Source organism: Electrophorus electricus, chromosome 14, assembly GCF_013358815.1.
Source record: "Electrophorus electricus isolate fEleEle1 chromosome 14, fEleEle1.pri, whole genome shotgun sequence".
Lineage (NCBI taxonomy): Eukaryota > Metazoa > Chordata > Actinopteri > Gymnotiformes > Gymnotidae > Electrophorus > Electrophorus electricus.
In genome coordinates, this window is record NC_049548.1 from 2,535,609 (window position 1) to 2,558,129 (window position 22,521).

The following is a 22,521-nucleotide window of genomic DNA, read 5'->3' on the forward strand; positions in this document are numbered from 1 at the left end:
GTTACACCGCACACAGGTATCATATAGTCGGAGATGGCTTTCACAGATGGCTCTAACTTCGTTTCTCCTCACCATTGTTTAAAGAATACAGACACACACACACACAGACAGACTTTCTCTCTCAACCCTGAGTTGGGAGCCCGGGTCTATTCTGTCTGCTATATATGGAAGCCAGCAGTGTCAGTCAGGTCACTGAGTCTAAAATGAGCAGCCAGAGATAAAGAGCGGGCGAACGAGAGTGAGAGCGAGAGAGAGAGAGAGAGAGAGAGAGAGCACAACACAACATGAGTGCATGAAAAGAGCAGCTCATCATGCCACCAGCAGGCTCAACTGGGCTGAAGAACGACAGAGTAACAGAACGAGAGCAGTGCGGTGGAGAGGCGGAGAGAGGGATGGGGTTAGAGGGATGGCCGGCAGTGGTGGGGGAAGTCCCAGCCACCCAAACGACAGTGTTTGCACCAGGGTGTCAGCTGGGGCTCGTGCTGTGTGCAACATTTGGTTCCTGAGCACTGGAAGAAGACATTGCCTGGAGACTCCGGGGTAGTGGGGCTAGTCGTGGTATGAACCATTCCAGGAAATGTTACTTTTCCACAGAATGGATCCTGTTTGGTGTTCAGTATCGACTGGCTTTTCGCTCATGATGAGGCAGATTAGAGGAGCCCCAGAAAAGGTGCTGTGGTCTCAGTCTTTAGATCGTTTTGGTGAACAGTTACAGTGTGTTCAGCAGCTTTGGGCTGACTGTGGAACTCGTCAGCTGATCACGGAAGGAAGCAGCATAGAAGTGTCGCACTAAAGGCAACAAAGAGTCCACTGAGCTTGCTGGAAAATTAATGTTCGCCAAAATTAAAGTTGGATGTCTGATTGGATGCGTGACTCTGTGATCACTGGAGGGTGCTGTTTGTGAGAACAAAAAACCTTGCAGGGGAGGTGGATGGACTATGTCAGGGAAAAAACGCATTTCCTCATTACCACATAAACCCACTGATGGATTTATATGGGTGGCAGACAGGGCAAGCTGAGGACCAGTAGCAACGACAGCGATGCCCTGATTCTTGGCAACTCCACGCAGACAAGTGAGCGGTTCCTTCAGCACTGACTGGACCAAATGACCGCCACCTAAGTCTGACGTACCTAGGAGGAAGTTCCCAAAGCCATTATGAGGTCCAAAATGGTAGAGATCACCAAAGATGGGGCACACTAGAATGCCTCTACGATCTTGCAAAATCCAGGAAAACCCAGAGATTGGTGGGACCGGTGGGATCTACGCACCAATGAATCAGTAGGACTATTTAGACATGATCGCCTTGGTGATGGGACCAGCCAGATGAGTTTTTGCATAGCTCCCGCTTCTGTAGTAAGTCAGGAAGTTACTATTTGTGCAAGGCGCTTACATCCAAGCAAAGGTTTTTTGTGGGCGTGGCTGCCGTGAACATCTGACCTGGTTGTGTCCCAGCCCCTCGGCGGTGACGAGCTAACGCAGGCATGCTAGCATCAAGGCGCCCGGGCTCCGGGGCCCCGGCTCCAGCCGTTAAGGAGTGGAGCTTTGAGTTCCCGGTGGGCGTGGACTGCAGCGACCCCGAGCCACGCTGCATATGGCTGACGGCCCTGAGGAATACGCAAGTCCGGCCCACCCTGGTACAGGTCCCCTACAGGGACATGATGCACCGGTATCTCTGCAGGGTAAGATGTCAGCTAGCTTCACTAGAGGATGAAAAGTAGAGATTTCCATGGTTTATCTCTTTCAGTGTGCGCTTTTATCACTGAAGGTAAAGAAACAACGTATCCTGCACTGATCTCTGTCTCTCTGCAAGAGGGCCAGGGGCACTTAAGGTCATTTGCTTTCAAAATGTATTCCAGTGCTGAATACTGATTGATTATCTCTATACAATAGTGATCAATAACATATTTTAAAGCACTTTGATTATATCTGGATTTTTTTGAGTTGGTATACATGTATAGGCTGTAATCCAGTGATGGCCCTACTACTGAAGATCAGGTTTGACAGTGTCACATTTTATGTCTCTTGTCTTTCCAACTTTAACCTTGAATTCTACAGTAGATCTCCTTTTTGAAAATCTTCTTTTCAGGCTGCTTGCTAGTCTTTTGTTTTTGGTCTTTTTCCCAGTGCTCCCCAGCCTGTTTCAGGTTCTCGGTAGTTTATTGGGAACATGGGGGCCGGTGAGGTGGGTAGCGGTGCCGCGGGCGCGCTCTCACGTCAGCCTCTCGTCCGACCCGTGGGCTCCGTGAGGGCTGATCGGAGGGTCTGTGGGGACTGGGTTTGCGTGCTGGTGGCATAATCGTTACCACGCGAGAGTCACGGACGTGGCCCGCGTTGCCCGTCCCTTCACTGGCCTTCCTGAGCAGAGATGAGTGAGCTCAGCCACAGGCAGAAGGGCTTAGGTAAGACGTTTAGGATTGACGTGCTGTATACTGTAGTGTAAGATGGTGATCTGTAATATTATAATCTGACAGTTTAGAGGCAAACCGATTAAGTTTAACAACACCGTTAAAGCAGCCCAATAGTTTTAATTAAGTGAGACACTATCTTTTATAGGGCAGTTGGGAGTTTAAATAAATTGCTGTATTGTGTGTGTGTGTGTGTGTGTGTGTGTGTGTGTGTGTGCAATGACACCTGATCCCCAAGCTTGTGTGTAAGCGAGCTGGTAACCTGGAATCTCGCACTGGTGTGTGTGCGTATTTACCCTCGGCACAGTGCGGCATGTCTAGTGCTGGAATCCAGAGAGGAATCCTGTCATATCAACACAGCACTTGCATCACTCTCCCTGCTCCTCTCTCTCTCTCTCTCTCTCTCTCTCTCTCTCTCTCTCTCTCTCACTCTCACCTACCCCACTACCCCCTCATTCTTCTGTCTTTGTGTCATCCATTGTCTCCAGCTCGGGTGTCTGAACCTGCCCCGAGCATATAAGGCATTGCCCAGATTCCTACACTCCTACCCTCACATCCTCCCAGCCTCTTTTCACAGTCTTATATGACCTTGTATTCTTAGAGTACTTTATATTTCTTCCCCAGAAACACTCTCGCTTTAAAAAAAAAAAAGTATTTATTTATTTTTTGGACAACTGCATTAAGTTCCTTTTGGTAGAATTGCATAGCTTATGTCTCAGGGTCAATGACATCACAGCTGGACAGTCAAGTTTTTCAGGGAATCTCAAGCAGCAGGAAACACTGGAGACCAGGAACATGTCGTGGAGGTGTTTTTATGAGATTCACTTATCCGTACAGTAGAAAGCCTTCAGCACTCCCACATTAGACACTAGTATTTTTAGATGTGGAGGATTCCCTATAATGACCGGCTGAGGGTGGTACCGCACTTCCTGCGTCAACGTTTCCACTTCCTGTTGTTTTTCGGTGGCGCAGCAAGGCGCAGGGCACATGAGGATGGAACGCCGGTGTGCGCCGGCGTGGACAGGAGCCCAGGAGAACAGGAAGAGGGTGGGTGCGGGTGCGTCAGGAAAAACGCCAGCCGCTGCCTGCCGCGACACCTGCTGCTGCCTGCCTCAGCCACGGGGCTCATCTGGTGGAGAGAACTCACGGACTGGCCGTCGGTTCGTCAGACGCATCTTAAACCTCGTGGCACGTCTTAGTGAAAGTTCATGAAAGCACTCAACCTCTCGTGTCTTTTACAACGCAGCATCTCCAAAAACACGTTAGCGTTTGCAACAACAGTTCTCGAAAGGGGATACTGGTTTTAATCTTTCCGGGACAATGGGGAAGCAATACTGGAAGCCAAGTCAGAACGCGCCCATCACAAAAGACCCAATCAATGGCCTGCCTGTCACGTGCGTCCATGTCTTCTGCTGAGTAAAAGATATTTTCGGAATTTAACGGTCCAGCGTCGTCGTCCCCGTGCTCCCAACGTGAACTTTGTTCACACCCTTTCTGCCCGTGTGTGAGTGCGAGCATGTGCGAGCGCGGTGTGCTTTAACGCTCCCGTGTTCCGGCTCAGGAACCTCTGTGCTTACTTTTACCCTCTGCCATTGTTGGTAAGTCCCATGTGGTGGTTGATTATAGCATCTACGTTTAAAATAGACATTCCTGAGACATTCCTCACTGCAGTGTGGGGTGGTGGTGGCAGTAGGGTGTGGGTTGTTGTGCCGGGTGGAGATTACTGTAACAGCTCCGATGTACTGGACCCAAACTTTATCTCCACACCAGGTTTTGTGAATGGGCATGGCGGTACTGGCAGCCACGACTGAGTCATCCACACAGACAGGATATCTGACAGACGACACCTCCAGGATTAGCACTGCTGCGCCTCACTGAGGAACTGGGGGGCGGTTTTTCTTTCTTTCTTTTTTTGGGTCACCATTTCATACCGTGGTCTCCATGCCGCATTCTCCATCGCAGGCAAAAGAGCAAAGAGATGAGGTTCCGTCGTCCAATGAGAGCGCTCACCCGGCGTCTGCGGAGGGCGTGGCGTGGAAGGGGCCTCGCACCGTGGTCGTGCAGAAGAACACCCAGGGCTTTGGCTTCACGCTGAGACACTTCATCGTGTACCCGCCAGAGTCTGCCTTCCACTCCTCTCTGAAGGTAAGCGCTTCAGGACATGCGCGAGAGTGTGTGAAGAACACACTCCCGTAGAACACTTACACACATATTGCTCAGTGACTGTGTGCATCTCAGTGTGACTCTAAAATTCCAGTTGTTTTGCTTCGCGCATGGCCACTTCTACACAGCAGCGTGCCAGTGCAGCGTCTAGCCTGAGAGCGGTATCGTGTATACAGGCTCCCCTCCAGAGTGCCCCAATGCCCAGGCCCTTTAATCTGCAGACCTCTGACCTCACTCTCAGCAGCAGTAGGGCTTCAGACTGTCAGACGCTCATGTGACTTTAAGCCGAAGCAACGTCCGGTGCCGAGGCCCTCGCGTGGGCTCCGCGGGCTGGGGGCGGGTCGAGCCGACGCCCAGGCACTCTGGGTCTAAAGCCCCCTGCTTTGGTCAGCATGTGTCAGGAATGAGCCATGTCAGCAAAGCACAGCAGGTTACAGCCAAACTGTCCACTCAGCTCTGTGTGTGTGTGTGTGTGTGTCTTGTGGATATAAGGGTTTAGGTGTAACCCTGATCACCTTGTGTGTGTGTGTGTGTGTGTGTGTGTGTGTGTGTGTGTGTGTGTGTGTGTGTGTGTGCGTGTGCGCGTGCATATATGTGCCTGAATGTTCACATTGTTGTATTGCTGTTACTAACCCAGTCATTACTGTGGACTGGTCTCCAGCGCAATACTGACTACAGTTGTTTTGATGACGGGTGGCTCCCTCTGGTGGTTGAAAGGCTGTATTACGCTAATTTATTATAGTTCTCTCTCTCTCTCTCTCTCTCTCTCTCTCTCTCTCTCTCTCTCTCTCTCTCTCTCTCTCTCTCTCTCTCTCTCTCTCTCTCTCTCTCTCCAGGATGAGGAAAATGGAAATGGAAAAGGTAAAGTGACTTTATCCAGAGAACATTTTTGGTTAGTGTGTGAATGTGTGTGGTTCTCTGCTAATATGTCTGTGCTCTTTTGCTCAGCGAATCAGAGGGGCCGTCTGGAGCCCATGGACACCATATTTGTAAAGAGTGTGAGGGAGAAGGGTCCTGCCCACCAAGCTGGGCTTTGCACAGGTAACAGAAAACGGAGCTCTCGTGTCGCACAGAATGTCAGGAGTTTGCGTAGTTTGTTTCCGCTAAGCGTGCACGTTTGTCCGTGGGGGTGTGTGTGTGTCCTGTGGCTCGTAGGGGACAGGCTGGTGAAGGTGAACGGAGAGAATGTCCTGGGCAAAACCTACACTCAGGTCATAGCGCTGATCCAAAGCAGGTGAGCAGACACAGGCACGGTCTCCGCACACACACACAACAGCGGCGGCACAGGCGCGTCTGTCCGCAGCTCATCCCGTCTACGTCTCTGTGTGCAGTGCGAGCGTGCTAGAGCTGTCAATCATGCCTAAAGACGAGGACGTGCTCCAGCTGGTAAGTGTGAGTATGACCTTTCCACTCTTCGTCCTCCCCTCCTCTTCCTCTTCTGCGTGCCCAGCACAATTGTTTGAAATTCCTCACAGCGTGGAAATTTGTCTTCGGAGCGCATTGCTTCGTAAAATTTTGTTATACTATTTTATTCTTAAGATTTTAGTTGGCATGTTGGCATGTGTCGTCCATGTGCACTCACGTTACTCGTGGAGTATTTACATTTATGGCATTTAGCTGACGCTTTTATCCAAAGCAACTTACAATTCGGACTGAATGCCACTCGAGCGACTGAGGGTCGGGGCCCTGCCTGGCGATGTGTGCCTGTACATGGAGCTCTTCGCGCCCTTCCTGTGCTTCTTCAAGCCTTCGCTTTTCATCTTTCTGCTCATCTGTTTCTCCCTCTTTCTCACAGGCGTACTCACAGGACGCCTATCTTAAAGGCAATGAGCCGTACACAGGGGTGGCCGAGAACCTTCCGGAACCTCCTCCCATCTGCTACTCGCGCAGCAAGCCCACCCCTGCTGCGGCGGCTCAGACCCTCGGCCCCCCCGACAACCTGAACTGCAGGCCTTCAGAGGGCCACGCAGCAGAGGACGGCCCCGGGGACGCAGGCCGGCGCTCGGACGGGCCGGGCCGCGGTGCTCCGGGCCACCACCGCGCCCGCTCCTCTTCCTCAGCGGGCATAGCCGTCAGCCCGCTGGACTTCCACTTCGCCAACCACAACGCGGCCATTGCCTCGGCCTCGCTGCCCCACCCCCGCAAGAACGGACAGGCGCGCAACAGACTATGCCACCAGGCGCTGGCCGATTGGTACCACAGCCAGGCGGCGGGGGGCGCGGGTCTGGCCGCTACCCACCGCCAGCACGGAGGCTCTCAGGAGCGGCTGCCGGAGGCGGGGCACGCAGCCTGGCCCCACAGCGCCTCTCAGGAGACGCTCCTCCACCACTACGGAGGAGGCGCAGGGGCGAACTGGGCCACCGCGTGGGGGCCACCGTCCGGCCGCTCCTGCTCAGAGAACCTGCTGGCCGCCTACGCGGGGCACGAACAGGGCTATGGCTGCTCGCTGGAGTCGCTGGGCCAGGCGGCTCTGGTCTCGACCCGCTACGGGAAACAGGTGTGGCCCCAGCAGGGGGGCCCCGCGGGCCGGGCAGAGGAACGGCCCGGCCCCGCCCAGGAGCGCGGCGCCGTTTCCCCGGCGGCGCCACAAGCGGGGCAGGGCTCCGGCCTCACCCGGAAGCAGGCGGACCTCCACCCTCAGATGACGGCGCAACCCAGACGGCTCCCCGCCCGGGCCGCAGACGACCAGACAGTGGGCTACTGCAGCTACAGCCCGTCCTTCTGCCGCAAGGCCGGCCACCTCATGCAGCAGGCGCACTCCTTCAGGGATGCCTCCTACGCCCACGCCCACCTCGGCTGGACGCCCACGCCCAAAGCCAGCCCCTCGGACAGCGCACCCTCTTTGGCCCCGGAGGCCTCCCCTCTGCCCCCGTCCTCTGTCACCGAGGACTCGGTGAAGACGAGCTCCGGAGGCGAGAGGGAGCTGGAGGGGGGGGGTGGACCCCGCTCCTCACGCACAGGAGGTCCTCCTCAGGCAAAAGCCCCCGTCCGGCAGACCCACCCACGTCGCACGCCACCTCCCCGAGCCTGCCGTGGCCTCGGCCCCTGCCGCGCGGGCGGAAGATGCTCACCCGCAGAGCCTGCCGCTGGAGCACAACTCCCTGGCCTCTATTCCATTCATAGGTCAGTGAGAGCTATAGAGAGCTGAACTATGGCTTGTTCGAGAGTGTCCGCTATACTCTTAACTGTGGAAATGCATATCTGTACTTTAAACTAGACAATGAAACGATAGATACAGTGAATAAGGTGACTGTACTCACTTTACAGGTGCAGGTTCAGTCACTGAGTTTAATTTATATAAAGCATATATACACTTCTGAATATGTACTGAAATCTTTTCAGATCTTTTCAGCAAATCAAAGCTCACACTACAAACTTTTAAACTTTTTTAGTACTCATGAGGTCATTCCAAAGTGGGGAGGATCTTATTTGATTTTGTGAACAGCCTCCTTTTTCATCAAACCTAACGATCACAGTCAGTATAAAAGGCTATGGGTGTAAGTCAGTGTAAGTCTCTGATCTTTGACCAGTCAGTGGGTTCAGTATTCTCGTGTACATTTGGCACATTGAGTATATGCTGTGGTCTCCTCTGATGATTTAAGCACTGCAAAGTAAAGCTTTGTACAGCTGGTGGCCATCGATAGTCTTTCAAAACGGAGCAGGTAATCTGTGAGAAGTGCGGAATCCAGCATCTCCAGTGTAGCTCAGGATGGTCGTACAGTCACTTTTACACTTTTACTTTGAGTACGTTTGACGTGACCGAGCTGGGGGGGTTGTCTCACGCCTGGTCTGTACCACCTGAAAAATGCCTGTGACCTTTCTCCCTAAATCTCCATTTACTAACAGATTCTAAAACTGATGCTGACGTTTCCGTATACCTTTGGGGCAGTTAAAGACAGCCGTTCATAAAATGTTTTAACTAATTGCATAGAAAAGGACATTTTGAGGCCAAAGCGGTGTTTACCGTTGCCATCATTCAGTATAATGGTGCAGGACGCTCTGCAGTTCCACTCCACCTAATCGAGTACTGTGTACGCGAACGCTTGTGCCTAACGCACCGTTTGGTGTTCGGTGTTTGTCAGGCCAAGTAACCCAGCGGGAGGGATGGTGCCTTGTTCTCTACCCTTCCATCACCCCCATCACCTCCAGATCCCCTCACGCCCGTAACTCTGACCCCTTCCCTGCAGACGAGCCCACCAGCCCCAGTGTGGACCTTCTCACCCAGCACGTGCCCGCCTCTGCCGTGGTGTCCGGCGGCCCGTGCCAAGTGCCCGCCCTCGCCGGCCTCCCAGGCTCCTCTCCCCTCGCCTCCCCACTCACCCGCCTCCTCGACACGGACGGCAGTGAGTGCGCCCCCCCAAACCTACCGCCCTGTCTGGCTGCAGCTCTCCCTCTCTCTCTCTCTCTCTCTCTCTCTCTCTCTCTCTCACCCTGCCCGATCCTCTGCTGACAGCTCTTTGTTTCTGTCACTGTGTCACCCATCATCATCTCACCCACCATCATCTTGCCATCTTGGCTTCACTCGCAGTCCTCAACCCCTGGCCCCGCTCTCTTCTAGTCCATCTCCCTGCGTCCCACCACATCGCCATGGCGTCAGCCTCAGCGTTTAGCACGGTCCGTTAGCCTGTAAGTCTGCCCCCATCCACACCACGTCGCCGGGTCCGTTCGGAGGGAATGCGGCGTTTCCGGCTGCACGTCTGAACCTGTCCTGTCCTGTTCCTTTCCATTTCCTGTTCCTGCTCTAACATCCATCATCTGTTTCTTCCATCTCGCACTGCTCGCCGTTGCAGTCAAACACTGGCTAATGTTACTCACACCTGGTAAGTTGTAGCCTGCCAGCCACACACGACTGGCTAAAACGTCTTTAATCACTCGCGGTGTCTGCTTTTTCATTTTTCCCTGTCTCCTCCGTCGCTGTGATTGTTGGCGACATCTCATTTGTGCGTTTCCCTGTCTCCCGCGGGCCCTCCCGTCTCCCAGGCAACATGAAGAACAGCCGGCGCTCCTCATACCTGCTGGCCGTGACCACCGAGCGTTCTAAGTCATGTGACGAGGGTCTGAACGTATTCCGGGAGGAGGGCCGCGTGTTGTCGTGAGTGCACTCCCTCGCTTGTGTTCCACCACTGTTTCTGCTGCCTTCTCCACACGGGCGTGAGCCGCGTTCTAGACGCACATTGCGCTCTGCGTGCATTTGGCGACTCACCGCACAAAGTCAGTGCATCTTAAACGTCACGCCGAACGTAAATGAGTGATCTTCAAAGAGCAATTGGCTTCTTATTTCACACTTCTGCTTTCTTCTTCCCTCAGGAGATTACCGAAAAGAGTCAAAAGCTTCTTCACAGACGGGGTAAGGCTGTCCGACCTCTTCCACGTTGTATGAATTCACGTTCTTGTACCGACCATCAGCCCTGTGTGTGTAATTGATGCCATGTGTGTGTTCAGTCGCTGGAGAGCCTCCGAGCGGCGGAGGACGCCCGCTCCAAACGCCACTCCACCTCGGAGCTGGGCAGCATCACGCTGACAGACGTCAGGAAGGAGGGCTGGCTGCACTACAAACAGATCCTCACCGAGAAGGGCAAGGTGAGAGCCGTACTGCCCCAGCCTCGCTGTGGCCTGTAGCCAGGCTGGCTCAGGGGTGAAAGGTCGGGGGTGTTTGGGGAGGTTCGTTTAAGCTTGTGAGACTAAGTCAGAGCCACTGGTGAGCAAGGCAGCGTTCACGCTCACCCAAGCGCAGCGAGGACGACCTGAGTGCAGCGCAGCAAATCCAGGGTCTCCCTTCTCTGTCCTGCACAGAAGGTGGGCGGAGCCATGCGGCCGTGGAAACGTGCCTTCTCCGTGCTGCGCACCCATTCACTCTTCCTCTACAAGGACAAGCGGGAGGCCGTGCTCCACGGGGCTGGGACGCTGGGGCGCGGGTCCGGCAGTGGGCAGGGGGAGGACGAGCAGCCAATCAGCATCCGCGGCTGCCTGATCGACATCGCGTACAGCGAGACCAAGCGCAAGCACGCGCTGCGCCTCACCACGCAGGACTTCTGCGAGTACCTGCTGCAGGCCGAGGACCGCGACGACATGCTCAGCTGGATCCGGGTGATCCGTGAGAACAGCAAGACTGACAGCGAGGTCAGGCAGGGGCCGCGTGTGGGCGGGGCTAAGGGTTGCATGGACATGTCCAGCACTCCGTCTGTAAATGCAGTTCAAACTCACTGAGTTTCTGTGTCTCCTGTGGAATCAAACTGTTTCTTCTCCTGTCTGGAGGTTTATCTGCGACTAAAGGTCGTGTTTAATGTATTTTACAGGAGCTGGGATTCTCCAGACAGGCCCTCATCAATAAGAAACTGAATGACTACAGGAAACAAAGGTACCTTTTCTTCACACTCATTTCTATTTTGAAAATATTTAATAACTGAGAGTAGACCATGTTGTGTTTTAGTTCAACAAAAATGATTAAATTATCACATGCCGCAGAAATAATACTGACTGTATATATATATATATATATATATATATATATATATATATAGATGCTTGGAAATATTACAGTGCCAGATTATATCAAACACATCATGTTATATTGCTGTGTGTCTGTTTTGTGTCCTCAACAGCCCGACAGGGAACAAGCCAGACACGTCGCCTCGACTCCACCGTATAGTGCAGCCTTTCCTCCTGTCCAGGACCGACAGTGCCCCGGGAGCCAACCGCGCGCTCAGGACAGACGGCAAGGGTCGGTCCTGCCTAGATCGCACTTCTGTGTGTCCGCCGACACGCGCGGCTGTCGTACCCAGACGTCGGTGTACGCATCAGCCGACAAACCTGAGCGTAACGTCAGAATGTACACTAGGGGGCAGTATCCAGGAAAAAAATCTCACACTATGTTGCAGGGAGTTACCCGGATGGGTCAGATTAATGTTTGTAGCGCTGCACCTCTTCTGACAGCCGTACTCAGGCTGAGCCAGTCTGTTTGCACACTGGTTCTGGTTCTGGAAGGGTATCATTTGGGTTTTATGACCCACCACCGGGACTAGTGGCTAGCTAATCTGCATTCTGTTGACGCAAAGCTCTGCTCACACACAAAAGGGCGTCTGCATGCTCCAAAAAACCCCTTCAGAAAACCCTTCTGTGAGTCACGACGCAGGGTCGCGTCTTTGCAGGGTAGTGCAGCCTTTTAGCCAGTGAAGCAGGGCATAGCAGAGGGAACCAGTGCTCCACACGTCAAGCGAGAGAGCAGGAGCAGAGTTTCAGGGTCGCCTGCGCGCTCCGTCATTACAGCCGATTCCGGGTCAGCGCCACCGCTCTGAAAGTGGTTCGGAACACCGTCTCTTTTTATAGATGCCTGCCGCTGCCCCTTCCACACAGGGTCCCGTCCCATTAACCGAGTGAAGTAATGACGAGACTAGCAGAGACATTGGAGAACCTTGACCTCTCTCCCTGCTCTCTCTCTCTCTCTCTCTCTCTCTCTCTCTCTCGGACTCCATTAGAAGCAAGCAGTGCCCCCAAGGCTCCGTGGAGCATCAACATCATGAAGAAGGGGAAGAAGGCGGGCCCTAAAGCCTTCGGGGTGCGACTGGAGGACTGCCCACCAGGGGCCAATAATAAGGTCAGTCATGGCGGAGCGAAGAACGTGTGGGTATTGATTAAGTGGCACTGTGGAACGGGCAAAACCTTAGTTGTGAGGAGCTCGGGCAAGCCGCTCTGTCAGGAAGGGATCATTAAAAACCCAGAAACGGCGGATAACGCGGTCATGTGCTGCCGGGTTTGACGGCGCATTGTCGTCTGCGTGTCCGGTCTACCGCAGTTTGTCCCCCTGATCGTGGAGATCTGCTGCAGCCTGGTGGAGGGGATCGGCCTGGAGTACACGGGCATCTACCGGGTGCCGGGGAACAACGCCATGGTGTGTACACTGCAGGAGCAGCTCAACAAGGGCATGGACATCAACACCACGGAGGAGGTGAGAGGCAGAGACACAGACAGGGAGACAGAGTCGGGGTAGACGGGGCACCGCTCGCTCACGCACAACTTTGTCCCCACAGAGGTGGCAGGACCTGAACGTCATCAGCAGTCTCCTCAAGTCTTTCTTCAGGAAGCTTCCAGAACCTCTTTTCACCGACGGTGGGTTTGTTCCCTTCTCGTAACGGTCACGTGGTGTCTGGTAGTGGCTGTGAGGGTGTCGCGATGCTCACTGCTGCCTCCTGCTTGCAGACAAATACAACGATTTCATCGAGGCTAACCGCTTAGAGGATGCAGGGGATCGGCTCAAGACCATGAGGAAGCTGGTACGTTGCCATACTCACTTGCTGAACTGTTCGATTTTGTTCGTTAGCCTTGATCAATAACAATGATGCTGAATTCTTGGTAGATTTGTTTTCCTGCTGAAGTTGTACTTTCTCACTGACTTTCTCAAAGGTTCATGACTTGCCTGATCATCACTACCACACCCTTAAATTTCTGGTTGGCCACCTTAAGAGAGTGGCAGACCATGCGGAGAAGAATAAGGTATGGTGTCCGGACCTCCGCAGGATTAACGGGCATGTCAAGGCAACACCAGCAAATCAAATATTTCTAAACATCTAGAATCAGTTTTCTCTCTTCAGCGTGTAAGCATGGTCAGGATTCATTCTGCATGTTTCACACTTTTCAAAATTCCAGTGCAACACCGCTCAGAATCTAGATGTCTGCCTTACACACCGGCCCTTTCCAAAAGGTCGACACGGAGACCTTCACGCCAAAGCCCCTTTCTCATTGAGCGGATGTTTAATTGACCAAACTCTGGCATCCTGCATCCCAGCATGCACTGGGGCCAGCCCTGGCTTTCTGTGATCCCTCCTCCTCCTCTTACGCTTCGTTTAGATGGAGCCCAGAAACCTCGCCCTGGTCTTTGGCCCCACGCTGGTGCGCACCTCGGAGGACAACATGACGGCCATGGTCACGCACATGCCCGACCGCTACAAGATCGTGGAGACGCTCATTCAGCACGTGAGCCCTTTTGGCTTTTGCTCCGTCTCCGCCCCGCTTTGTGTCTGTTTGGTTTGCGGGCCGAGGACGTGTATCCAAACCTCATCCCTCCTCTCTATTCCTTGCAGTACGATTGGTTCTTCAGCGAGGAAGCGGACAAGGACGAGAAGGTACCGGGAGCCTCATGTTTGCTGTGTTTATGTGGACAGGATGTTGGCCTTTGGGAAAACGACACAGGCGTCGCACTGGTGAAACCGGTCGGATCTCCTGGGGCGCCGAGCTCAGGAATTGCACCAGATTAAAGCTGGGATTCCTTTTTATGCACCGCACACTTCACACTGATAATGAGTGAATCTGATATCCCGCTTTAAACAGGTCTAAGGTCTGTTCTGGCACGATAAATACCACAGACTGGGTTGACTGGGCTCCTTTTACACTGACCTGGGACCATCTTAGCCAAATACTTCCTCCTTACATATTACCACTGTGTTAAGGAGCATTGTGTAAAAAGCCAGATTTAACCAAGGAAGTTTTTAGATGACTCTTATAATGAGACATTATTACAGGTTGTCTACCATGCTGATACTGAGATTAGCTTAGAAGCACAAATAACGCCGGAGGAACATGCTCCTGCACGCGTGTGTGCTTCGTGTTGCCTGATTTGGAAAATCTCCTCACCAGTTCCCGCGTGTGTGTCTGCAGACGCCTTGGTGGCACCACATGACAGTGGAGGCCCTTTAAACGGACACGTAGCTGAAACAGCTAGCGGCCAGAGCTCGGCCCCTACACTACGCCAGCCATGACCAAGTCATACACGCAGACTTTAGATTACAAAACATTGGGCACTCTTAGAATTTACCACACTGCTATATCATGTTCCAGTGACACTTTAAAGTTATAAGATCTGTCATTTTAAGTGTACATTGTTGACCATATTAACACAAATGTTTTACAGGATTTGGCTTTTATTCTAAGCTTTATTTATTTGTTCTATCTAGACAGTAAGTGTATTAACGCTTAAATTGTGCTGTTTAAATCAAAAGTAATAGCAAAGTATCATATTCCTTTCACGTGAAAACAAAGTGGTTTTGTAATTATTTTGTAATTATTTTGACATACTCAAAACATGCAGGCTTATATGTAAACACCTGGAGGTTATTGGTCACCAAAAAACACCCCAAAAACCCCAAAATGCAATTAGGTTCTTTTCTCTAATCGTTCAGCCGTACTCCAAAGTCTCCATTCAGAGTCTCTCCCTGTTCTTCAGACCCCTGAGGACCAACAGGACGAGCAGCGCGTCCCAAATATCGACCACCTCCTCTCCAACATCGGCAGGACTGCCCCGCTCGGGGAGGCCTCAGGTAAGTCCTCCACTGCACGGCGGATATTTCCTTCGTCTTATTCCCTGTCAGCCTCACGTCGGGTACCATGGGTGTTTACGCTTGAGCCAACCAAACCAATCATTTTTTTGCCTCGAGGCAACTCGACCTCAATTTAAGGTGGTCCTGAACGTAATCACAGGTGAGATTACGTTCACCACTTCCATAAGTTAAGATTGAAAAGGGCTCTCTCTTTGAAGGACATCGCCCTGGCCCGCAGCAGTGTGTGGAATTTCTGCCATGTTAGGATTAATGGTACCTTCTAGGAGGCAGATATCTAGTTCTCATTTTCTCACCTGTTTCTCCCATTTCTCACTCAGTAACTCTGTCTACCCTCCTCTCCTTCTCTTTGAAGCTCACTGGCTTGTTTGTACTTTATCGCACTCGTTTTCTCCTCGTTTTCACTCGCGCCCTGAACTATCCCTTCTTGTCCATGTCTCTTCCTCTCCTCTGGACGTCCCTGCGTCACTCTGCTAGATGACCCAGTGAAGCGCACGCTGCAGTAGGAGCAGGACTCCCACCTGCCAGTGAGCCTTCGTGTGTGTGTTTCCCCTAAAAGCTTAAAACGCCTTCAGCAGCAAGTATTCCAAATGTTGTAGCCGGCCACCTGCAACACCACTGCTAAATGTCTTCGCAACACACTCCGGCTGGAACACAAGTCAGAGAGTCAAGCATAACCTGTAGACTAACAGAAACCTGTGAGATCCTCACAGTCAGCATTGGGCAGTGATTATAAATGCCTTTACTGCTATTTTGTCTTCAAATATATATTACTGGCATGCACCTCAGTTCTTTGGCACATTAAAACATAAAGGCCCTTTACCCCAGAGCACGCATTTGTGTGTACATCTGTAGAGGATTCTCACCTTTTCCTTACCTGTACAGATTCCACCATCAGCGACTCAGCTAAATCCAAGGTAACACTGTTTCTTTGGGGTTTTTTCTCAGTATTTATCAGTTCCACATATTATTACAGTGACATAGGAAGCCTGTCACACTGATGTTTGAATCTCATCGTATCTCTACAGCAGGGATCCGTGAGTTCAAAAAAAGATGTGAGCGCCAAGGACTTCCTGCCCCTGTCCATCATATCTGCTGTGACCCGGAAGAGAAAGAAGCACCAGAACGCCTGCCCCACTGACAGCAGCAGCGACGAAGACTCGGAGCACGAGCCGGTCAAATCCAGCAACTACGGCGGGCTGAGCGAGAGCGCGGGAGCAGAAGTGGATGAAGGAGGTGGAGAGAGGGAGGCAGAGAGAGGAAGCCAGGCCGAAAAGGTGCACGGGAAGGGTGGAGGAGCAGAGGGAGGCACGGGGTCAGAAGAGGAGGCCAAGCAGCAGGTGGGAGAAAAGGGAAGCTGGGCTTGCCAGCAGGAAGATGGCAGCGCGCGAGCAGGCGTGGACGCCGGGCCACGGCAAAGCTCCGCAGGCCGGCCCGCCAGCCCCACCTGCGACGGCACCACCTTCGCCCACCGCCTCGGCCAAGCCAACCCCGTGGCACGGAAGAAGTTGCGCGGGGAGAGGGCGCGTCCCCGTTCCCTGCACGCGGAGCGCGGTCGGCTCGGAGAGGAGCTGGCCCGGGTCAAGGCCTCGCTCGTGCGAGGGCAGGAAAGGCTGCGTCAGGCCATGTCTCCCAGCCGGGAGCCCCCCCTGCAGCAGGGCTGGTTGGGCCAGGTCCAGGCCAACCTCCTGGCCTCCGCCAACGACCTGTGGAGGTCAGGGGCCCAGTGGCGGCACGCATCCCCAGAGACGCGCCGCAGGAGGAGAGACTGGAGGCGCCACACGGTGGTGGGCGGCGTTCCTACAGAGGGCTAAGGGACCACCCTGAACACTAAACCATTAACAAGTCCCCCAGCAGATGCCCTGTTCCCTTTTAAGTGGCGGTCTTGCGGTCTTAAACCAAAGAAAGGTTCGCCAACAGACGAATTCATTTCCGCTATGACTTGCATACGCGTAGAACGCTGAAGACAAATTTCATGCAATAAAGGCTTGGGGTCTTTCAGCCTCTCCTGCAGGGGTATAATAAATGCCCAGCACCGCCCACCCCGTAGCAGGACGAGGGCCCATCAGGCCAAAAGTATCTGAGAGATGCTCATTCCATATCAGCAAGACTTTGCACTGATCCTATTCAGCACAGCCATGCTCAGGTGCACGGCCGCTGTTGAAATGGTTTCGAAGAGGCTGTGGGGTGTTCATCAGAACGCGTTCTAGCGCTCCTGTGCGGGAGACGGCTGAGACGCCTTTAGCATGTGTCAGCAGCTCAGTAAAAAAAAAAAAAAATCATTCCCCGAATCTAGTCTTCCTTTTTCTTTACGAGCTTAGATGACGGTAGCGCAGACCGCACCGGTCCCATCCTAACCTTCCCGTAAGCGCTTGTATGTCCATTGGATATCTGCTGCATTTTGTGTTTGGAGCTGAAGTACCTGTTCCTTCTCCCCATGTCGGCCTTGATGAGCCACTATAGATGCGTTGTTACCAGTTTGACCAGTAATTACTGCCAGCCCTGTGCCCCCTTATGACTTAACATGTGTCCTGTGTTTATGTTTTGCCCCAGTGCATGTACATTCATACACTCTATGGGTGATTGTGTGGACCAATTTTTGTAACAATTGTACAAAGTCTCACTAAGTTAACCTCTGTGTACAAATGATATATATATGGCATAATATAAAATTGGTTTTGATTTTTTTTTAACTTTAGTTACACAAAAAAAAGTCTTCTTTTGGTGTGTTTTTGCATGACTCAAAGGGACACCATCAAGGACTCAAACATGACACCAAAAGAGACTTGTATTAACATTCAACATGGAAACCCAGCAAATGGATGTCCTAGCTCAGACCTGGAGTGTGGCAGGAAAGTTAGACTCCAAAACCACAACCAACAACTTCACAGAACTGCATACTCTCCAGCAGCAGCATTTTATGAACTTTATAATGTATGCAAGATAGAGTTTACACACACACACACTATGATGGAGCGAGAGAGCAATAACCAAGAGCAAAATAAGTTCTTAGATTTGCATGATATTACACTCCATCACATTTAGCAAACTCTGGTCTTGAGGCTTGGGCTGACAGCAGATTTATTTCATTACATTGCCTGAGCTGGGCAGTAATATAAAAGGAGAGGAAAAAAAAAAAAAAAAAAGGTGCCAGAACCAAAGTGAAATACATCTGTAGATGCAGCAGAAACAGAACTGCCCACCCGCCTCATAGTGGATTCAAGACTCATCATTAAATTATCAAATGATGACATCCGAACCTCAAAGCCCATAATGGTACCAGTAACTTTGCTCGATTTCAGGTCTATGAGGGGATGCGTTTATCAGATCTTATGGGAGGTGATGTGAGCTACACAAAATATCAGTTGTACAGGTCATGTGGACCCTGCACTCTGCATTTCTTAGGCTCTTCTGAAGCAACTAGTAGCTGACCCATGATTGCACGAGCACCTAGAAGACTGTACATTCCAGTTAATGCAACTTTATTTGTAATAACATGCGAGATGACCGGGAGGTAAGTTAAAGTAGGATTTATTACAAGCGGTCCTAAGTGTTAAAATAATATAATTAGCCAGATTTTAAAAAACCCAAAACAAAACAAAAAAAAACATTGTCCACTATAAAATCACGAATAAACAATTGGACTTTAAAATAACTTAATCCACAATATATTTGGATGAAAACAAATGCCAATAACGGTTTTACACAGTTTATTACATACTTTCCTTGGTCATGCATTAAGCAGAATATCAGTTGCACCAGCAGAAAATACCCAAAAGCTTGTTTCCTGTACTGAAAAAGCGTTCAAACATCCAGCATGTAGGTTATAGTAAACTTACAAATGCCTTTCGCTCGTCCAAGACATTCGTCACTTATCACAATGTGACGTTTCCTCGTGCAGATTGAACATCTGTTCCTTGCGTAACTAAAAAGCAAAGTGTTCTCTTTTTGAAAATTCAATTAGGAGTGGAAAAACTAACCTATATTACAGCGAACGGACTAAATTTGCAGGACCGCACATATTTCAATATTAAAACTGCAGTAAGGAAATTTACCTTTTGATGTCGGGGGTGAGATAGCATGACATTAACTACCGTAGCTTACAGTAAGACAACGAATCAGAGCAACGGACAGTAAAAGCAGGGAGCGAGCATGTCCATTACTGGGCGCCCTCCCCAGCTGCGTGTCCCGTGTCAGGCCCTGCTCTGGAGCCGTTCAGTCCTGCCCCCCCGGCGGCGTGATGGCGGCACAGCAGCTGGCTGTTCAGAGCCCTCAGTCTCTCCACCTCGCACTCCAGTTCCCGCACACGCTGTGCCCCGTCGCCCGGGGCGTCGGAGCTCCTCCGGACGTGGCGTAGCCAGTTGTTCTCCTCCTCCAACCGCGACATGCACTTCTCCAGCTCCAGGTACTCTTTAACCAGTTCTTGCTTGGACATATTCTGCAGCGTCTCCACGTGATATCTTTCGTAGGTCTCGGAAAAGTCCCTCTGCAGAAACTCGCCGCCCGCGTGGCCCGGTCGGCCCATGCCATCGCTGCCGCCGCCGCCGCCGCCTTCCTCCTCCTCCTCCTCCTCCGCCGCCTCAAAACGGTCTTCCTCGCTCGCCGTGTCCTCCGACCGGCTCGCCCCGAAGGATCTCCGGCCGCACAGCTCCGTGTTGAGATCCGGCTCCTCCCGGTCGTGCTCTTCCATCAAGAACTGAGTCGTGTTGTATGGGGCGACGGGGAGACCTTTGGCAAACATTTCGGCTCTCACCCTCGACGCCCGCTCGGTCTCCCGCTCGTCCAGCTCCTTCTTCTCTTCCCAAGTTAATTTGAAGTACGGCTTCCAGCGCCTCTTCTTTTTGGAGGGTCGCCGCCGGTGTTTCTTCTTGCCCTGGCGGCCGTCAGACAGGCCCTCGGAACTTGCGCCAGTGCAGCCAGACTGCTTTTTGCCCGGCGTTTCCTTCTCGTCCTGCTCGTTACCGGACGCCTTCTCCGCGGGGAGCGCATCGTCACTTGCGGCGTCGCCGGCCTTGGGTTCGGGATCACTCCTGTCCCGAGCACGGCACATCGGGTGCGCATCTCCAGACACGAGTCCGGGACAGAGCTCCAGCTGACTCTGCTGCACTTGTTTCTCAGAGATCACACTCTGCTTCTCGTCTCTTTGTCGCCCCCTGCTGTCAGCCTCCGGCTTAGCATCACTTGTAATAAGCTCCATAACTGTACACTCCCACCTGAAGGAGATACAAGTTTTGTGATCAGAGTGATGAAAGGCAGTTTTGGTTTTTTTTACTCAAAAGCCAAAGAGAACACGTAAACAACATGAGAAAATATTGTAAACAATGCATCATACATTTAGAAAACTGAGTGGGTTTCGAAAACTGAACGTGAACTTGGCTAACGTTAACACTATTTTATTCAGCACAATTTGATACAAAGAACCAATTCGTACAATCTATGAGGAAACAAACTCACCGTTTATATCAAATCTACCGTTTCAGTTGTTATGCTACTTAAGACTGTAAACGTTAACTCTTTCCGTGCCTCTACAACCAGCTTGATTTCTCGCCGGTGCCGAATGTGCTTCACGCCGCTGTCATCTCCTTCTCGCTTCTGCTACGGAGTGGCGTGTGGCTTGTGAATTTATTACCTCCCCCACGTAAAAGGCGCATGCGGCTCGTCCTCGATTTTTCCTGCTTGTTGGGACTTGAAGTCCACTTCGTCATTCACGTGTACCAGTCGGTTCGGACTTAAACCTACATTTCCCACAATTCACTGATTGTTTTCAGTCCCCCTCGAGATACACCCACTCAAGAACGTCATTGGTTGAAAAGTTTTTTATAGCCTCACGGCCCTAAACGACAATCCTGGTTGGTACATTCCCGTGTCAATCAAAAAGAAAGCTGTCCCGGTCACTCTAGTGGACGCTACCATCAGCTTTATAATGGGTACATACGTTCTCTTTACAATGCAAATATAATAATTACTCGCATTTAATTTGAACTATCTAAAGAAAGTGAAAAACCTTGCTAGTCCATGGTGATAGCAGACAAAAGTACACGATAATTTCATCCTTTTTTGGCATTATCGTCCACTTTGAGAATGCGTGCATACCTTGCGCATTCGGTGGGATTACACGCGCTTCATCCACAAAGTAGTTCTCCTTCACCGTAGTGATTAGCCATTGAGTGAAACGTGTGTGTTTGTGGAGTTGAATAATGTGCACATTTCCACGAGCAGATTGCTCTTGTACATTAAAACATGTCGTCATTTCTCAACCTGACCAACACCTGCAAGCCCCGATCCTAAAAAAAGACAAAACATCGAAAGTACCTCTTCTGTCTCGGTGTGAGGGGTGTAAGATACTGTTCGCTAGCTAACCTAGCTAGCTCGTGTAGCCGAACACTGCTCCCCCCGGACAGACGGGTCAAGAATGGTGAAATAAAGATTCAAAAATAACGGCGTTTTTTCACACGAACGTGTGAATATTCACTAGTGCTAACGGCCCCGACGCCAAACGTGCCTACTTCCACAAGACACCCAGCCAGCTGGCACAGATAGCTAGCCTAGCTAGGGGGCTATTATGTTTTTAGTAAGCTAACTAGCTAACATAGCTGGTTTATACAGCTAGCTGTAACATGTTTGTGTTTCAGAGGATAGCTGGCTATAGCTACATTTTAGGACAGCTACATCGGTCTGGCATTTTTCCTGGCTTTACTGAATTATTTGCCGGCTAGTTTGCCAAGCCGAGTCAGCCCTGGCTTGCTAAGAAAGCACCGCTCGCTAGGGAAGTTAAGCTAACGTTAGCTTAACTCCATCTGCACCCTGACAGAATGCCAGGGCCTGTTTTGAAAGGACACGGTGCTCAAGAAGAAACTGTTGTTCATTTTTGGTCGAAACATATTTAATACATGCTAAACAATTTAACCTTAAATTCGTAAAAGAACTTTGGACCCTTATCTAAGCAACGACTGAGCTGTAAGGGTCGCTAGTTATTTATCAAGCTAGCTACCCCAAGTTGGACTGCATACAGCGGCAGTGTTTGGTCAAAATGACTGATTTTTGAGGGAAATTTTTATGCGGTGAAGAAACTGAATAATCTAGCAACTTCCCTCAGATAAATGCACAATGCGCGATCCAGTTGACGGCAGACGATAAACGGAAATGATCCAATAGCTTTTGAATAAAAGAATATTCAGTGTTCACAACAGACTAAAGATGCGTTGTTTTGTTTTTGGGTTTGTTTGGGGGTTTTTTTTGGATGGATTTTAAAACAGCAGGAAACCCGGCGGTCCCCCCCCCTCCCCCCATACACGTCCGAACACACCGAAAAAGCATGTGATTGAGAAAAGCAAACCTTTAAAACTTGCTCACTCGTGAAACACATGCAACTACATACTTACTGTATGTAGTAAGTAATGCGTTAACTATCACATTATATTTACGGCATTCGTTAGGTTAGTTTAATACAGCAATGATCCTCGTCTCTTGAATACAGCCACTTAGAGAATATAAAATATATTCTCTATACCACATTGCTCATTAGCTATTTACTGTTTTTAGTCTGCATTAAAGTCATCTGTGGTATGTGACCCCACATTAGACCAGATAAAGGCCTAATTATTAAGGCTTGCTTGATAAGAAG

General features: G+C 51.2%; 2 protein-coding genes across 2 annotated transcripts; one reads left to right on the top strand and one right to left on the bottom strand.

Moving 5' to 3' along the window:
- Positions 1-421: 421 nt before the first annotated feature.
- Positions 422-17,587, top strand: arhgap23b (Rho GTPase activating protein 23b). The gene is given in 25 exon segments (XM_035533589.1): positions 422-1,680; positions 4,369-4,551; positions 5,406-5,430; positions 5,518-5,610; positions 5,725-5,803; positions 5,901-5,955; positions 6,365-7,498; positions 7,500-7,692; positions 8,757-8,912; positions 9,550-9,661; positions 9,877-9,916; positions 10,012-10,149; positions 10,363-10,689; positions 10,866-10,927; positions 11,172-11,290; positions 12,045-12,163; positions 12,362-12,514; positions 12,597-12,675; positions 12,766-12,839; positions 12,970-13,059; positions 13,414-13,539; positions 13,647-13,688; positions 14,786-14,879; positions 15,783-15,814; positions 15,926-17,587. Coding segments are annotated over 25 exon segments (4,509 nt in total). The 5' UTR covers positions 422-1,482; the 3' UTR covers positions 16,712-17,587.
- Positions 17,588-18,412: 825 nt separating this feature from the next.
- Positions 18,413-22,510, bottom strand: hexim1 (HEXIM P-TEFb complex subunit 1). The gene is made up of 2 exons (XM_027013457.2): positions 20,352-22,510; positions 18,413-20,110 (listed from the first exon to the last, which is right to left on the bottom strand). Exon 2 carries the CDS (start codon positions 20,092-20,094, stop codon positions 19,057-19,059), a length of 1,038 nt encoding a protein of 345 aa, XP_026869258.2. The 5' UTR covers positions 20,095-20,110; positions 20,352-22,510; the 3' UTR covers positions 18,413-19,056.
- Between the last annotated feature and the right edge of the window lie 11 nt (positions 22,511-22,521).